The sequence below is a fragment of the Eulemur rufifrons genome, chromosome 8 (assembly GCF_041146395.1).
Source record: "Eulemur rufifrons isolate Redbay chromosome 8, OSU_ERuf_1, whole genome shotgun sequence".
Classification (NCBI taxonomy): Eukaryota; Metazoa; Chordata; class Mammalia; order Primates; family Lemuridae; genus Eulemur; species Eulemur rufifrons.
This window is the reverse complement of record NC_090990.1, coordinates 103350866-103365416: the sequence shown is the minus strand read 5'-3', so window position 1 is coordinate 103365416 and position 14551 is coordinate 103350866. Positions and strand designations below refer to the sequence as shown.

Genomic DNA, 14551 nt, shown 5'->3' with positions numbered 1-14551 from the left:
CCCATTAAACTCTACTATCCTGAGTAGACATAGGGTCTAGACCTGCAACTTCTAAACTGTATGCCTGAGTTTCCTGAAAGTCAAGTTTCTGACTATAGTTTTGAATGATCTGAGCTTTGAAGGGAATACTGGAATGTCCAGTACAGTGATCACTAGCCTGTTTTATTGGTTCATTGAGTACTTAACACCAACAGAAAAATGAATATTTAGTTTTTGATGCATTTGATGGTCCTTTATGGACCTTTATTTATAGGGTTATATTATTTGCCAGCAAACACATTCAGACAGACTCATCAATGTGCTGAATATTGGGAACTAAGTGGGCAATATTAAAGACATTTTCATGAAAGTGATTCTTGGCTTACTGGCATATCCTACATTAAAACTCTTTATTCATTTTATAGGTATCCATGGATAGGTTTGCAGAGCTGTAGTAATCTAAAATTCTATTGTTCTAAGCAGGCTAAAGGTAGAAGTATGGAAATTTACTTGTTATTTCTGAGCTTCCAAATGATACATAAGGAGTCTGTGGATGTGGATGCTGAAACATTTGTTTATCTAGAACACAACAGAAATAACATAGATCTTCTCAATAAAATAGTTCATCTTGTGGCTCAGAGAAGCGACCTTATACTAAGTTACAAAATTATAGAATTTGCTAGCTGTGCAATAGGTTTTCCTTTAAAATACTGGTTTAATAGAATAATGGTCTTATGTGATATTTAGTCATTTTGTGTCCTTGTATAAGAACTAATTGACCTAGTTGATTTTTTAAAAAGCTTCGATAGGGAGCCTTATCCGTGAAGAAAAACCATTTCTCCCATAAAAAGTAGTGGAACTTCCTCATCTGTTTTTAGCTTTTTCTAACATGGACTGGCCTCTGAACACAGCCCTTGGGAAATGAGAAAGGGTCCAATTTTTTGTAATCAAATGAAGTAAAATCATCAGTGTAATTTAGCATCCTCATGAGAGAGTCAAGAAATTAACTTTCTTAGATTTGATGAGTAGCTACCTATATGCCTGTTTTCCTTCCTTCCTTTTTTTTTTTTGTTGGTCGTTTTAAAGCTAGTTAGTGAGGTGAAATGATGTGTTCTGCTTAATACTTAATTACCTATCCATTTTTTTCCAAAGTGGCTTTAAATGTTTATGGTTTCCTGAATGGCCTGTTCATAGGCCAAATAGATATTTTGCTTTTATATTCCAATTTTATATTCGATTTATTTCTGATTCACATTTCCTTACCACTGTCTCTTTCCCCATGTTCTATTGTTATAGCTTGTTAACAGGTCATACAAGACTGCAAAGTTAGATTTACTGAACTTTGTTTTTTTGTTTTTTTGTTTTTTTTTTTTAAAGAGAAAAGGTCTCACTGTGTTGTCCAGGCTGGTCTCTGAAGTCCTGGGCTCAAGTCAAGGATCCTCTTGTCTCAGCCTCTCAAGAAACCAGGACTTCAGGCCCAGCTAGATTTACTGAACTTTTATTTCTCTTTTCTGGCTATATTTAATATGTAGCAAGCCATATCTTTGTATTTTCTATTACTTTTCTGTTATCATATTTAGATGAATGTTTGTCATGTCTTAAAATCTTATGTCCCTGGCATGGCATGCTACCTCATCATTGCCTCCTACTGATGATTTAAACTTAAACCTTCATATATTTTTGACTTAATATTCTTGATTTTAGGGCCTTATGCCAGATTCTATCTTTGTTTTCTACAGTGTGTTCAATACGAGTCATTGGTGAGAGTGATATCATGCAGGAATTCCTGTCAGAATCAGATGAGGTAGGTGAATGCCTCCTTTAGTGACTGTTTTCTTCTTGGCTCCTTATGGAGGAAAATAAATGAAAGGTATTCAGTATGGGTTGAATTGCCATAAACTTTACAGATGACTACATTTTTTTCTACTTCCTTTTCATATGTATCCTGCTAATCTATCTTTTAAGACCTAGTGCCAGGTCCACCTTCTCTTTGAAGCCATCCCTGATGACTCAGTTTATCAATTTTTTTTTTTTTTAACGGGTCCCAAGAGAGGGGCCCGGGCAAGATTCACGAGTCCTGAGAAGTCGCAGGTTATCAATTTTTTATTCTTTTTTTTTTTTTTTTTTTTTGAGACAGAGTCTCACTCTGTTGCCCGGGCTAGAGTGAGTGCCATGGCGTCAGCCTAGCTCACAGCAACCTCAAACTCCTGGGCTCAAGCGATCCTACTGCCTCAGCCTCCCGAGTAGCTGGGACTACAGGCATGCGCCACCATGCCCGGCTAATTTTTTCTATATATATTTTTAGCTGTCCATATAATTTCTTTCTATTTTTAGTAGAGATGGGGTCTCGCTCTTGCTCAGGCTGGTCTCGAACTCCTGAGCTCAAACAATCCGCCCACCTCGGCCTCCCAGAGAGCTAGGATTACAGGCGTGAGCCACCGCGCCCGGCCTATCAATTTTTTATTCTACCAAAAACTTTTACAATCAGTACCAACTCAATTATCACCTTATCACCTGTTGCTATCTCATTGTCTAATTTTTAGACATATAATCAGATTGTCACTTTATATTTTTAACCTATAAGAGTGTGAGCTACCTGTAGGTAAGAACTAAATCTTGATCATCTTTACATTTCCAATGCCTTACCACAGTTTCAGGCATGCTGTAGGTGCTTAATAAATATTAATTGGATAGAAGAATGAATATTTAATGCTAACATATTAGTGTGTTATCCATTAATTATTTTATACGCATATGTCTTATTTTTCCAACTAGATTATAAGTTTCTTATAAACAAGGGCTTATAATAAAGTAATGCTTCGAATGGTTTTAGGCAATGAATACTATTTTTTTAAAAGTGGTAAATGAAGATGGACTTGTTCCTAAATAGTTGTTTCTGTCTAATAAAAGTTACAAGGTCAAAAATCTGTTAGAGGAATGTGTTAATCACCAAAAGCAAAAAAAAGGATTTCTTTTGAATCAAGGAGAATAATAATTTTTTATTCTTTGCTAGAAGAAAATTGGGCATCAGACTAACTCAGATACCTGAGTCTCACTCATTTTTCATTTCCAAGATGTCCTGATTATTTCAAGGTTCAGAAAGGAACTTACGATACCCTTTGAGCCAATCTACGTGCCTTGCTATTAGTACCAGGGGTTCTCTTCACATTTGTGAGCTCTCAATGGGGAGAGGGAAGTGAACCAAAAATCTCATCTGTGTTTGACCTAGATTGCTTCACACAAGTTTTCTGCTTTGAAATGTGAACATGTTGGCTTCAACGTGTTTCTCTCCTTGCTGTTCATCTTAAAGGTTCTGCTGCACCTAAAGTCAGCTTCGTGACTTGTAAATGTATTGACTATTCCCGCTTTTTCATTGTAACTTACTTCCTCTCTATCACATGTTTAGGTTATTGTTTAGCTAGCATGTTACAGGAAGAGTGAGGATATACTGGGTTATAAATTCTCTCTGTGTCTTTTCCCCCAGAACTATAACGGTGTGTCCGATGTAGAACTGAGAGTAGCATTACCAGATGGAACAACAGTTACAGTCAGGGTTAAAAAGAATAGTACTACAGACCAAGTATATCAGGTAAGTTAAACTTGAACAAGTAGACTTGACATTAGATGGTGTGAAGCTAAGAAAGATAGGTTAAATGAACTAATACATATAAAGTACTTAGAGTGTCTAGCACATAATACATTTATTAAATGTTAGCTATTATTATTAATAATAATTAATGTGAAAGTACTTTGCCCTCCTTGAAAGAAAGGTACAGTAAATATCCCAGGTTGTAATAGTTGTGCTTAACCCCTCCTTTTTTTAATTGTAAAAATCTTTATAACATACACGAAAACAGAATAATGCAATGAATCTCTATATACTAATAACTCATATTTAATAATTATCAAGATTTTGCCACATTTGTATCATGTATCCTTTTTTCCTTTGCCTTTGTTTAAGTATTTTAAAGCAAATCCCATGTTATTGGATCTGTATATACTTCAGTAAGTATGCATCTGAAAATATGAACATTCTTCTTACATAACCACAATGCCATTATCAAACCTAAAATATTAGAGCTATTTCCTTGGTATTAGCCAATGATTACTCCATACCCAAATTTTTCCAGTTGCCTAAAAATGACTTTTTACAGTTGGTTTGTTAAAATCTGAATCTAAACAAGGTCCTTTTATCACATTTAGTTTTTATGTTTGTTTTGATACAGAGCAGTCCCCCTTCTCCTCCCCAACTGTTTTTTCATGCTATTGTTTTGTTGCAGAAATAGGTCAGTGTTCTATAGAATGTCCCACATTCTCAATTTATCTGTTTGTTTCCTTATAGTATCATTTAATATGTCCCTCTGTCTCCCTGTATTTTCTATAAATGGAAGTTTGCTCTGGAGGCTTGATTAGATTCAAATTCTACTTTTTTGATAAGAATACTTCATAATTGGTGCTTTATACTTCATATTGCTTCTCAACAGGAGGTTCACAATATCTGAGCTTATCCCACCTTTAGTGATACTAAGATTAATCAGTATATTTAAGTGGTGATAACCTGATCTCTACATTGTAAAGTTCCCCACTGATCTTTCATCAAATGAGTGTATGCATTGATGATTTTTGCTTTAACCAATGATTTCATTAAAGGTTGCAAAGTGCTGATTTTCTGATTCTCTCATTTCTTCACACTTGTTAGCCAGAATTCTTCTGCAAATAACTTTTCCTTATCAACTAAAGCTATTTAGTTATCTTGAAATGCAGTATGTGGAAAAGAGAGGATAAATATTTCTTTCCTTTTATTGCCAATTTTCAGAGTAAAGAATTGGTGCCCATGTTGATTCCAGTGATGTCCAACAAGATAATTATTACATTTTATTTTTTAGTAATCATGTGGGTTTTTAGATTCAACGTGATTCATTCAATAGCATATATTATCTTTTTGATGCTCAGCTTGTTCCATCGTTGGCCAGTGGTAGCTCCTTCATGTCTCCTCCTGTGTACTTTTTATGCAACCTAATGGTTTATGATAGCTTCCTTGATTTTTTTTTTTTAATCATGGAAAAGAGGTTTTTCTTTTTTCCCAAATTGCAGCAAGGTAAAGCAAAGCTCTAGTTGATGCAGGAGTGTCGTGCAGGCATTAGCAGTACTGCCCTCACTGTGCACTCATTGGGCAGTAGTGCAACCCCAAGCAAAGGATGGTTTGCATCCTTGCTTTTTGGTGCAATGAGATGTCCTGGGCCATCTTTATATATTTCCTACCCTAGATCAAGACTACGTTCACAGAGTCATGTCCTTTTAGTGAGAAATGGTATTTAAAGATCATGATCTGGGCACTGGGTATAATCACTCCTTGTGGGCCTTTTCATTGCCCTTTAATCCTAAGTTGATCAGAATTTTCACGGAGACAAGAAGTTTCTGGATATTAATGTTTATTTCTCCTTTGTAGCAAATGTTAAAAAGCCTATCCTCCACCTGTTTGTTCATTTACCCTATACTATGGCAAAGGGTATGTGCAGGATCCGATGCATTTCTGAAATTATACAATGGTGGACAAATTGTAAGAAAAACACTAGTTTTACAGCTTGCTGATATTTTGTTTTATTTGCTTTTCTCCAGTGTTTTTCTTAGGCTTTTTTAAAAATTTCAAAACATAAAGGGGGTGCAAATGTTTTTGTTACATGGATAACATTTATAATGCTTAAATCAGGGCCATTATTGTGCTCATCACCCGAATAGTGTTCATTGTGCCCATTGGGTAGGTTTTTACCCCTCCCCTCCACCCCTCTCTCCCCTTCTTGATTTCCAATGACTTTTACTTCTCTGTGTGCCCATGTGTGACCATGAATTAGTTCCAAATTACTAGAGAGTACATGTGGTGTTTGTTTTTCCATTCCTGAGATACTTCACTTAGGATAATGGTCTCCAGTTCCATCTAAATTGCTGCAAGAGACATTAATTCATTCTTTTTTATGGCTGAATAGCACTCCATGGTGTGTGTGTGTGTGTGTGTGTGTGTATACCACTTTTCTTAATCCACTCATGAATTGATGGGCACTTAGGTTAATTCCATATCTTTGTGATTGTGAATGGTGCGGCAATAAACATTCAAGTACAGGTATCCTTTTGATAAAATGACTTCTATTTGGTAAGTCTATATTTATTTCTTTGAGTAATCTCCATACTGTTTTCCATAGAGGTTGTACTAATTTGCAGTCCCACCAACAGTGTATAAGCATTTCTTTCTCTCTGCATCTATGCTGGCATCTATTGTTTTTTGTCTTTTTAATAATGCTATTCTGACAGGGGTAAGGTGATATCTCATTGTGGTTTAATTTGCATTTCCCTGATGATTAGTGATTTTGAGCATTTTTTCATATATTTGTTGGCCATTTGTTAGGCTGAGGCTTTTAATACTCCTCTGTCCTACTCTGTTACTGAGAATTCTAGCTATAAGCCATTTGCTCACCTGGAAAGCATTGCAGTTTCTATCCAGTGCAGTATAGAATGGTAATTAAGAACACTTATAATCTCCAGTTCCTACATCACATCAGGGATGAACCTAGGCCTTATATGTGAGCAGATACAGGAAGAAGGGATATAATTATATTTGGTTTACCGAGGTACCATTATTCAACAGTTTTATCTTGTTCAATTACTACCTTATTCATATTAGGATTGATTTTGAAAAGGAATTTTGTCACAGTTTGTATTTTTGGCTTTGTGCTTTCTTGTTTGTATGTAATTGCAATTTTCATTTATTTGCACATGGAGTCTTTCGATTTCTGTTTTATTTGTCATGCTATGTTAGACCTTAGTTCCTAGAGAGAATGACTGATCCTTGTTTAATATGCCTCTGTTGTCCCCACATTTTGCTATTTTCATGTGGATACTGATGATGGTATAATTCTTAGGAAATGAACGTGCCTGATGATCCCAGCCTGGGACATGGATCATCTGGAAAATAAACAAAAATGATTTGTGAAACCTGAATAACAAGAGTATTTTAAGCTCAAGAATCAAAGATACAGATGTTGTGTGTTTATGGCCTATATTAAATGTAGGCTGAATGTGTGAAACTGGATATTTAAGAATTTGTTTTCTTTTCTTTTTTTTTTTTTTTTGAGACAGAGTGTCGCTTTGTTCCCCAGGCTAGAGTGAGTGCCGTGGCATCAGCCTAGCTCACAGCAACCTCAAACGCCTGGGCTTAAGCAATCCTCCTGCCTCAGCCTCCCGAGTAGCTGGGACTACAGGCATGCGCCACCATGCCCGGCTAATTTTTTTTTTTCTATATATATTTTAGTTGGCCAGATAATTTCTTTCTATTTTTAGTAGAGGTGGGGTCTCGCTCATTGCTCAGGCTGGTCTTGAACTCCTGACCTCGAGCGATCCACCCGCCTCGGCCTCCCAGAGTGCTAGGATTACAGGCGTGAGCCACCGCGCCCGGCCAGAATTTGTTTTCTTAAGATCTGTCCTATCAAGCACATTTCTTGTAAGTGGTGTTTAAAAAAAGACGTTTATGGAGTGAAGTCGTATGTCAGAGAGGAAAACCAGTATTTAACAAGAGATTACTATCAGCTTGTATTGGAAGGGAGAAACTCAAATTTAAAGATCATAGCTGTTTGGGTCAAATACGGGTATTTTCTTCCTTTTCCTTCATACATATGTTTGCGTGCTTGCATATACTCATACATACAGTGAAGGATGGCTATGGAAGATGAATTTAATTTTTGTGAAGCCAAGATGGCAGAACCCCTCTCTATTCCCCCCTCCACTTGCATATACCTGTCTTTTCCCATGACATTATCTGATTCAGTTTTCCTGAAACCAATCTATCCTGTTTACACTTTAGGCAATTGCAGCAAAGGTTGGCATGGACAGTATGACCGTGAATTACTTTGCCTTATTTGAAGTGATCAATCATTCCTTTGGTAAGTGCCAATGGCTAATATTAAGTTTTGTTTGGAGATATTTTATTCTAATACTGTCAGTCTGAAACTGTCCAGAGAAGAGCTTGAAGACAAAGGGAGATCCCACTCATCAGGTCTTTCTCTAACAAGCAGACCAGCCAAATCCCAGTAAGCCCAGGTCATAAAGGTGTCTGGTCATTGTCTATCCTTTTCCTCTTTCACAGGTACTGAATCAGATCCTTTCATGAGGTTCTTTTAAATTAGAGGTTCAAAATTCACATATTCCAATGAAACAGCTTTCAAAACAGGGGATGTTCTATTTAGCCACATGTTGTTTTAGTGTACTTTATGCTTTATGTAAAGATTTTTAGGAATAGCTTTTTGTTTTCAGAAGCTAAAAAGAGACATTGCTTAAAAGCCTTTGTTTTATTGCATACATTTAAGTTTTTATGTGAATAGATTTCCTCTTCCTAGGAAATTTTATTATATGGTGACAGGAAATTTCTCTTTTATTTTATAAAAGCTAGGGATGGTGGTCACATTGGCTGTATTGAGACCACGAAGAGAAGGGTGTCCTAGGGCTTGTTCTGAATGACACAGATTTCCTACAGTTTATGAATGTCTTCCACATCATACCTATTTACAGGGCTAAGGCCAGAAATGACATAGATAATACTGGTTGATCAGACCTTCTTTATCCCAGAAAGGGGGAATGTTTGGTAGATTGGGGTTGCCTTGCCATCCCAGATCAAGGTAGAACAACTTTGATTACCCCAAAGCAGCCATCTCCCCATTATTCTTTTTCTTCCCAACTCCCAACAGCCTAACTAGGCAGATGTAAATTATGTTACAAAGGATTGCTAGGGTATCAGGACACTTGGATTCTAACCCTTTTCTAAGCTTTAGTTACATTTACTATAAAATGGGAAATACTAAATCTGTCTTTGCCATATTAGAAAGACAAGTAAACATCAAGAGAGGAAAACTCAGCCTTTCCAAAGAAAGGCAATATAGAAATTAAAAGTAATGGTGTTTTATCCTGCTTGTGCAGCTGTTAGGAAGAGGAAGTAAGCTTACTCAGAAGACATTTTTCACTTTGAGGAATGCCTCAGGGTTTGGGGGATGGGGTGGGAAGAGCCTTTCAGCTCTTAACAATAAAAGGAGTTCATTGAGAATTGCCTCATGAGAGACTCTGAATGCACCATAGTTGGGTAATAGGAGAAGCTTGCTTTAAAGATGGTCGGTGGACAGCAGCTGTAACTTATTAGTTTATGGATCAAATTATCTGAATTTAGAATTGGTCCACTGTCTGCAGACTCATCATGTTAACTGAAGGATCTACGTCTTAGACTGTTTTGTATTGCTAGGAAGGAATACCCGAGGCTGAGTAATTTATAAAGAAAATAGGTTTATTTGGCTTGTGACTCTGCTGGCTGCAAGGCTCAAGACTGGGCATCTGGGGAGGGCCTCAGGCTGCTTCCACTCATGGCATGTGCAGAGATGCCATGGCAAGAGAGAAGGAGGAGGTGCCAGCCTCTTTGTAACAACCAGCTCTCCTCAGAACTAATAGTGTGAGAACTTACTCACCCACCCCGTACCTCCCCCGGAAGTCATTAATCTATTTATGAGGGATCTAGCTACATGTACCTCCCTCTAGGCCCCACCTCCAACATTGGGGATCAAATTTCAGCATGAGATTTGGAGGGGCCAAATATCCAAACGATAGCAGCCTGTCATTCAAATGATAGGTTTCAGCCAGCTTGAGACTTGACTGGCCATACTCATAGCTGGAAGGGTTAGATTTGCCAGACAAATGGCTATTTTGTGCTCCCAAGGCAGAGTTCCTTGATGGATTTGAGCCATGTTCTGGTTAATGATAACCTATTCTTCTTGATCTGCCTTACGTAGTTTATACTAGGGAAATTTCTTATATATCTTTTTACTTCAGTTTTCTTTGTTTTGTCTCTTCTTCAGTACGCAAGCTGGCCCCTAATGAATTTCCTCATAAACTCTACGTTCAGAATTATACATCAGCTGTGCCAGGCACCTGTTTGACCATTCGAAAGTGGCTTTTTACAACAGAAGAAGAAATCCTCTTAAATGACAATGACCTTGCTGTTACATATTTCTTTCATCAGGTGGGTGAATCAATCTTCCTGAAAGGCCTGATTTCTTTTTCTGTTTGAATATAGTTGGTGATTTGCCAATTCTGTGTGAATCCTTGGATAAACTGCTTTGCCCCAAGTCTGAGTTATGTTTGTAAAATGTTCTATGCCATTTCACAAAAGATAAGTAAGCTTTAGAGGTAAAGATACCCTGGAGTTTAAAAAATATTCTAATTTTTTTAAACAATAGGAAAAATGAGCATTGTGGCTATGTGCCTGCTCAAAAAATTTTCATCGATATTATGCATGCATATTTTATTTTATTTTATTTACTTATTTATTTTTTAGAGACAGGGTCTGGCTCTGTCACCCTGGCTGGAGTGTAGTGGTGTGATCTTAGCTCACTGCAGCCTCGAGTTCCTGGGCTCAAGCAATCCCCTTGCCTCAGCCTCCAAATTGGCTGGGACTACAGGCGGGCACCACCACGCCTGGCTAATTTTTTAATTTGTTTGTATAAATGAGGTCTCCCTATGTTGCCCAGGCTGGTGTTGAGCTCCTGGCCTCAAGCAGTTCTCCTGCCTTGGCTTCCCAGGGTGCTGGAATTAAAGGCATGAGCTATTGCACCTGGCTTTACATATATAGTTTAAAGCCTCAACTAGTTCAACACAATTGATTATTAAAAATAGTAGTTGCCCCACTTAACCTCATCTCCCTCATAGGCAGCCACTTTCACCTCGTTTAGCTTTGTTTTTTGTTTTGTTTAGTATTTATTTTTATGTCTCTATTATAACTTGGTTATATGGCTTCTACTTAATTATTCAGATTAATTTCCCCCTATTAAAGATGAGACACTAGCTGTCTTTCCTCCCCCATGCCTACCGTATATCCATGGTTTTTTTTTTATCTCTCCCAACCCCTTAACATAGTCAAATTATCCTATTTGTTAGGTCAGTATTCAATGTTTATATTATTATGACTGTAAATAATGAAATTTACAGCAGTCATGTAATAAATACTATCTTTACTTTTCACTTCTTTTATAACATTTTGTTTTTCCTCAACTAATTATTGCCCTCCTTTTTTGTTTACTTAATTTTCTGTGTACTTATAATTAATTTAGCTCCATCCATACTTTTTACCAATTGTCTAAATCTCTTCTAAAGACATTCAGTTCAGACCCATCAGGTATTTCATGAATTTCCACCTTCTAAAGAAATCTCTTGTGGAGCCTTTTCACCTACCCCAGTCTGAACTGGTGGCCCTCTGCTCTGGCACACAGCTGTCATTCTGGGGTTACCCTTTACCACCACCATCACTTGTGTGGGATCTCCTGTTTCCAGTGTTGAGTCCAGGTCTCTCTTTTTTGCTTTACTCCCTTACTTTGGTGGATACAGTCTCAGAGCTGCTTGCTTGCTTGCTTGCTTGCCGCCCTCCTCCTCCTCCTCCTCCTTCTCCTCCTCCTCCTCCTCCTTTTCCTCTTCCTCCTCCTTCTCCTCTTCCTCCTCCTCCTCCTCCTCCTCTTCTTTCTTCTTCTTCTTCTTCTTCTTCTTCTTCTTTCTTCTTCTTCTTCTTTCTTCTTTCTTCTTTTCTTTCTTCTTCTTTTCTGCATGGGCCTGGGAACCAAGAGCTTTTTGAGAAAGAGTACATGGGATATCAACATTTTAAAATCTTGAATGTCTGAAGATGCCTTTATTCTATCTCACATTTGATTGATACTAGGGTTGGGTATAGAACTCTAGGTTGAAAATTCTTTTCCTTCAGAAATTTTAAAGAATTATCTTTCAGCTTCCAGTGTTGCTATTAGGAAGTCCAAAGCCATTCTTATTTCTGTACCATTTTATGTGATCTTTTTTTCTTCCAGGAGCTTATAAGATCTTTTTGTCTCCTTTAATCTCAGATTTCACAATCGTATGCCTAGCTGTGGAGCTATTTTCATTTATTGTGTTGGGCCTTCTGTGGGAAATTTGTGTCTTTCTGATCTGGCAGATTTTCTTAGCTTATTAAATTGATAATTCCTTCTCTTTCATTTTCTGTTCTCTCCTTTTAGAACTCCTATTATGCCGATATGGAACTTTTTTGGTCTGCCCTTGTCATCTTCTTATCGTCTCTCTCGCATTTTTAATTTCTCTGTCTTCTTGCTCTATTTTCTAGAAAACTTATCAAATTTACCTTCTAGTCTGTCTATTGAGTTTTTAATGTATGCTATTATATTTTTAATTTCTAAAGACTTCTTTAGTTCTCTGAATATCCTTTTTTATATAGTATTATGTTCTTGTTTTGTGATTATAATATTTTTTAACTTTCTGAGTGAGGATATTAAAAATAGTATTTTTTAATTTTGAAGTTTTCTTCTCCGTTTTATGCCTCCTTTTATTGTTTTCTTGTTTGTTTTGATCTCTGATGTTCATGTTAAAGGCATTCCTCTAACATAGTTATCTGCCCAAATTTAAGATTCGGAGCCTACATAGCTGCTTGGAAGTTTAGCATGTGAGTACATCTTGTTGCCTATGAGTTTCACTGCAGAGAAACTAAATCTGCAGTCTGCTGCTGGCAGTGGGGAGGACAGTGATCTGGCTGCAGGGAATAAAGGAGAGGATCTGAGAGTTTGATTGTTTCTTAAACAGCTTTCAGCCAATCCTCCTTATTTTAGTCACATCCTACCACCTCTCTCCTAGATGACCACCTGGTGCTATCAGTTCCTGGCTCTTTGGGGAATTTTGTGGTATAAATTGAAGTGGTTCTCCACTTTCCCTGCTCCCACTTTAGAAATCCATTTTTTTAGGTTTTCCAAGTTTTTACCCATATATCTGTGTTCCAGATTACAAAATTTTGATTGTTTCCTTGTATTCTTGCCAATCTTCTTTTTTTTTTTTTTTGAGACAGAGTCTCACTCTGTTGCCCAGGCTAGAGTGAGTGCCGTGGTGTCAGCCTAGCTCACAGCAACCTCAAACTCCTGGGCTCAAGCAATCCTCCTGCCTCAGCCTCCCAAGTAGCTGGGACTACAGGCATGCGCCACCATGCCCGGCTAATTTTTTCTATATATATTTTTAGTTGTCCATATAATTTCTTTCTATTTATTTTAGTAGAGATGGGGTCTCACTTGTGCTCAGGCTGGTCTCGAACTCCTGAGCGCAAACGATCCACCCACCTCGGCCTCCCAGAGTGCTAGGATTACAGGCGTGAGCCACCTCGCCCGGCCTCATTCTTGCCAATCTTGGGGATTTTTTTTTTTTTTTTTACTGACACTTTAGTGGGGTTTTAGGAGGAAGTAAGACTATTAATAGATATTTGTTTTTAATCTGCCATCCCTACCTGGAAGTCCTCTTTTATGAACTTTCCCTACAAGTATTTATATTTGGCATTAGGTCTTTTATATGGATGTGTAATTTTTACATAGTTATAATCCTAATGTGGATACAGTTTTTCTTTTTTTTCCCATTTTTCACAGAATTCTTTTATATATCATTTATGAATGATTTAATGTACTATATGTTGTTTAATCATTCCCTCTAATTAGTTCCAGGGTGTGTGTGTGTGTGTGTGTGTGTGTGTGTTGGAGATAGGATCTTGTGTTGCCCAGGCTGGCCTTAAAATCCTGGGCTCAAGCTATCTTCCTGCCTTAGTCTCCTGAGTTGCTAGGCCTATAGGCATGTGCCACACACTCAGCTAGTTCCAGGGTATTGTTTGATTATGTGATTATAAATGATGCTGTCATGAACTTTTGTGATATCACTTTTTTTTTTTTTTTTGAGACAGAGTCTCACTCTCTTGCCTGGGCTAGAGTGCTGTGGCGTCAGCCTAGCTCACAGCAACCTCAAACTCTTGGGCTTAAGCGTTTCTTCTGCCTCAGCCACCTGAGTATCTGGGACTACAGGCACGTGCCACCATGCTGGCTAATTTTTTCTATTTTTAGTTGTTTGGCTAATTTCTTTCTATTTATAGTAGAGATGGGGTCTCGCTCTTGCTCAGGCTGGTCTTGAACTCCTGAGCTTGAGCAATCCTCCCACCTCGGCCTCCCAGAGTGCTAGGATTATAGGCAGGCGTAAGCCACTGTGCCGGCCAATGATATCACTTTTTGTGTGTGTTTTTCTTTTGAATAAAATGTTGTTAGTTATCCATTGTGTTTTTGTTATGTAAACTGTTGCCGTATTTTGACTCTTAAACTTTTAAATCTTTATCTGTCATTTTTATATTTATTGTATTCCATTATTTTTCTTTTTATCTTAGTGTTATTGATTTTTGTTCTTTTTTTTTTTTTTTTTTTTTTTTTGAGACAGAGCCTCACTTTGTTGCCCAGGCTAGAGTGAGTGCCGTGGCGTCAGTCTAGCTCACAGCAACCTCAGACTCCTCGGCTTAAGCGATCCTACTGCCTCAGCCTCCCGAGTAGCTGGGACTACAGGCATGCGCCACTATGCCTGGCTAATTTTTTCTATATAGATTTTTAGTTGTCCATATAATGTCTTTCTATTTTTAGTAGAGACGGGGTCTCGCTCTTGCTCAGGCTGGTGATTTTTGTTTTAGAGAAGTTTTAACATTTTATATAATACTTTTTCTGTC

The 14551-nt window shown here is 37.5% G+C and overlaps 1 protein-coding gene and 1 non-coding gene across 4 annotated transcripts in view; one reads left to right on the top strand and one right to left on the bottom strand.

Annotated features, from left to right (window-relative positions):
- Positions 1–14551, top strand: part of SNX27 (sorting nexin 27) — a 68413-nt gene that overhangs the window by 33729 nt on the left and 20133 nt on the right. For 2 of the 3 annotated variants that reach the window (XM_069480584.1, XM_069480585.1), the window contains exons 4-7: positions 1719–1783; positions 3464–3568; positions 7832–7910; positions 9864–10027. In XM_069480584.1, the coding sequence (XP_069336685.1) occupies positions 1719–1783; positions 3464–3568; positions 7832–7910; positions 9864–10027 (413 nt within the window). The remainder of the gene's footprint in view (positions 1–1718; positions 1784–3463; positions 3569–7831; positions 7911–9863; positions 10028–14551) is intronic. The other variant, XM_069480586.1, reaches the window with a different exon arrangement.
- Positions 5057–5182, bottom strand: LOC138391203 (U4atac minor spliceosomal RNA). The gene has a single exon (XR_011234815.1). It is a non-coding gene; the product is annotated as a U4atac minor spliceosomal RNA (small nuclear RNA).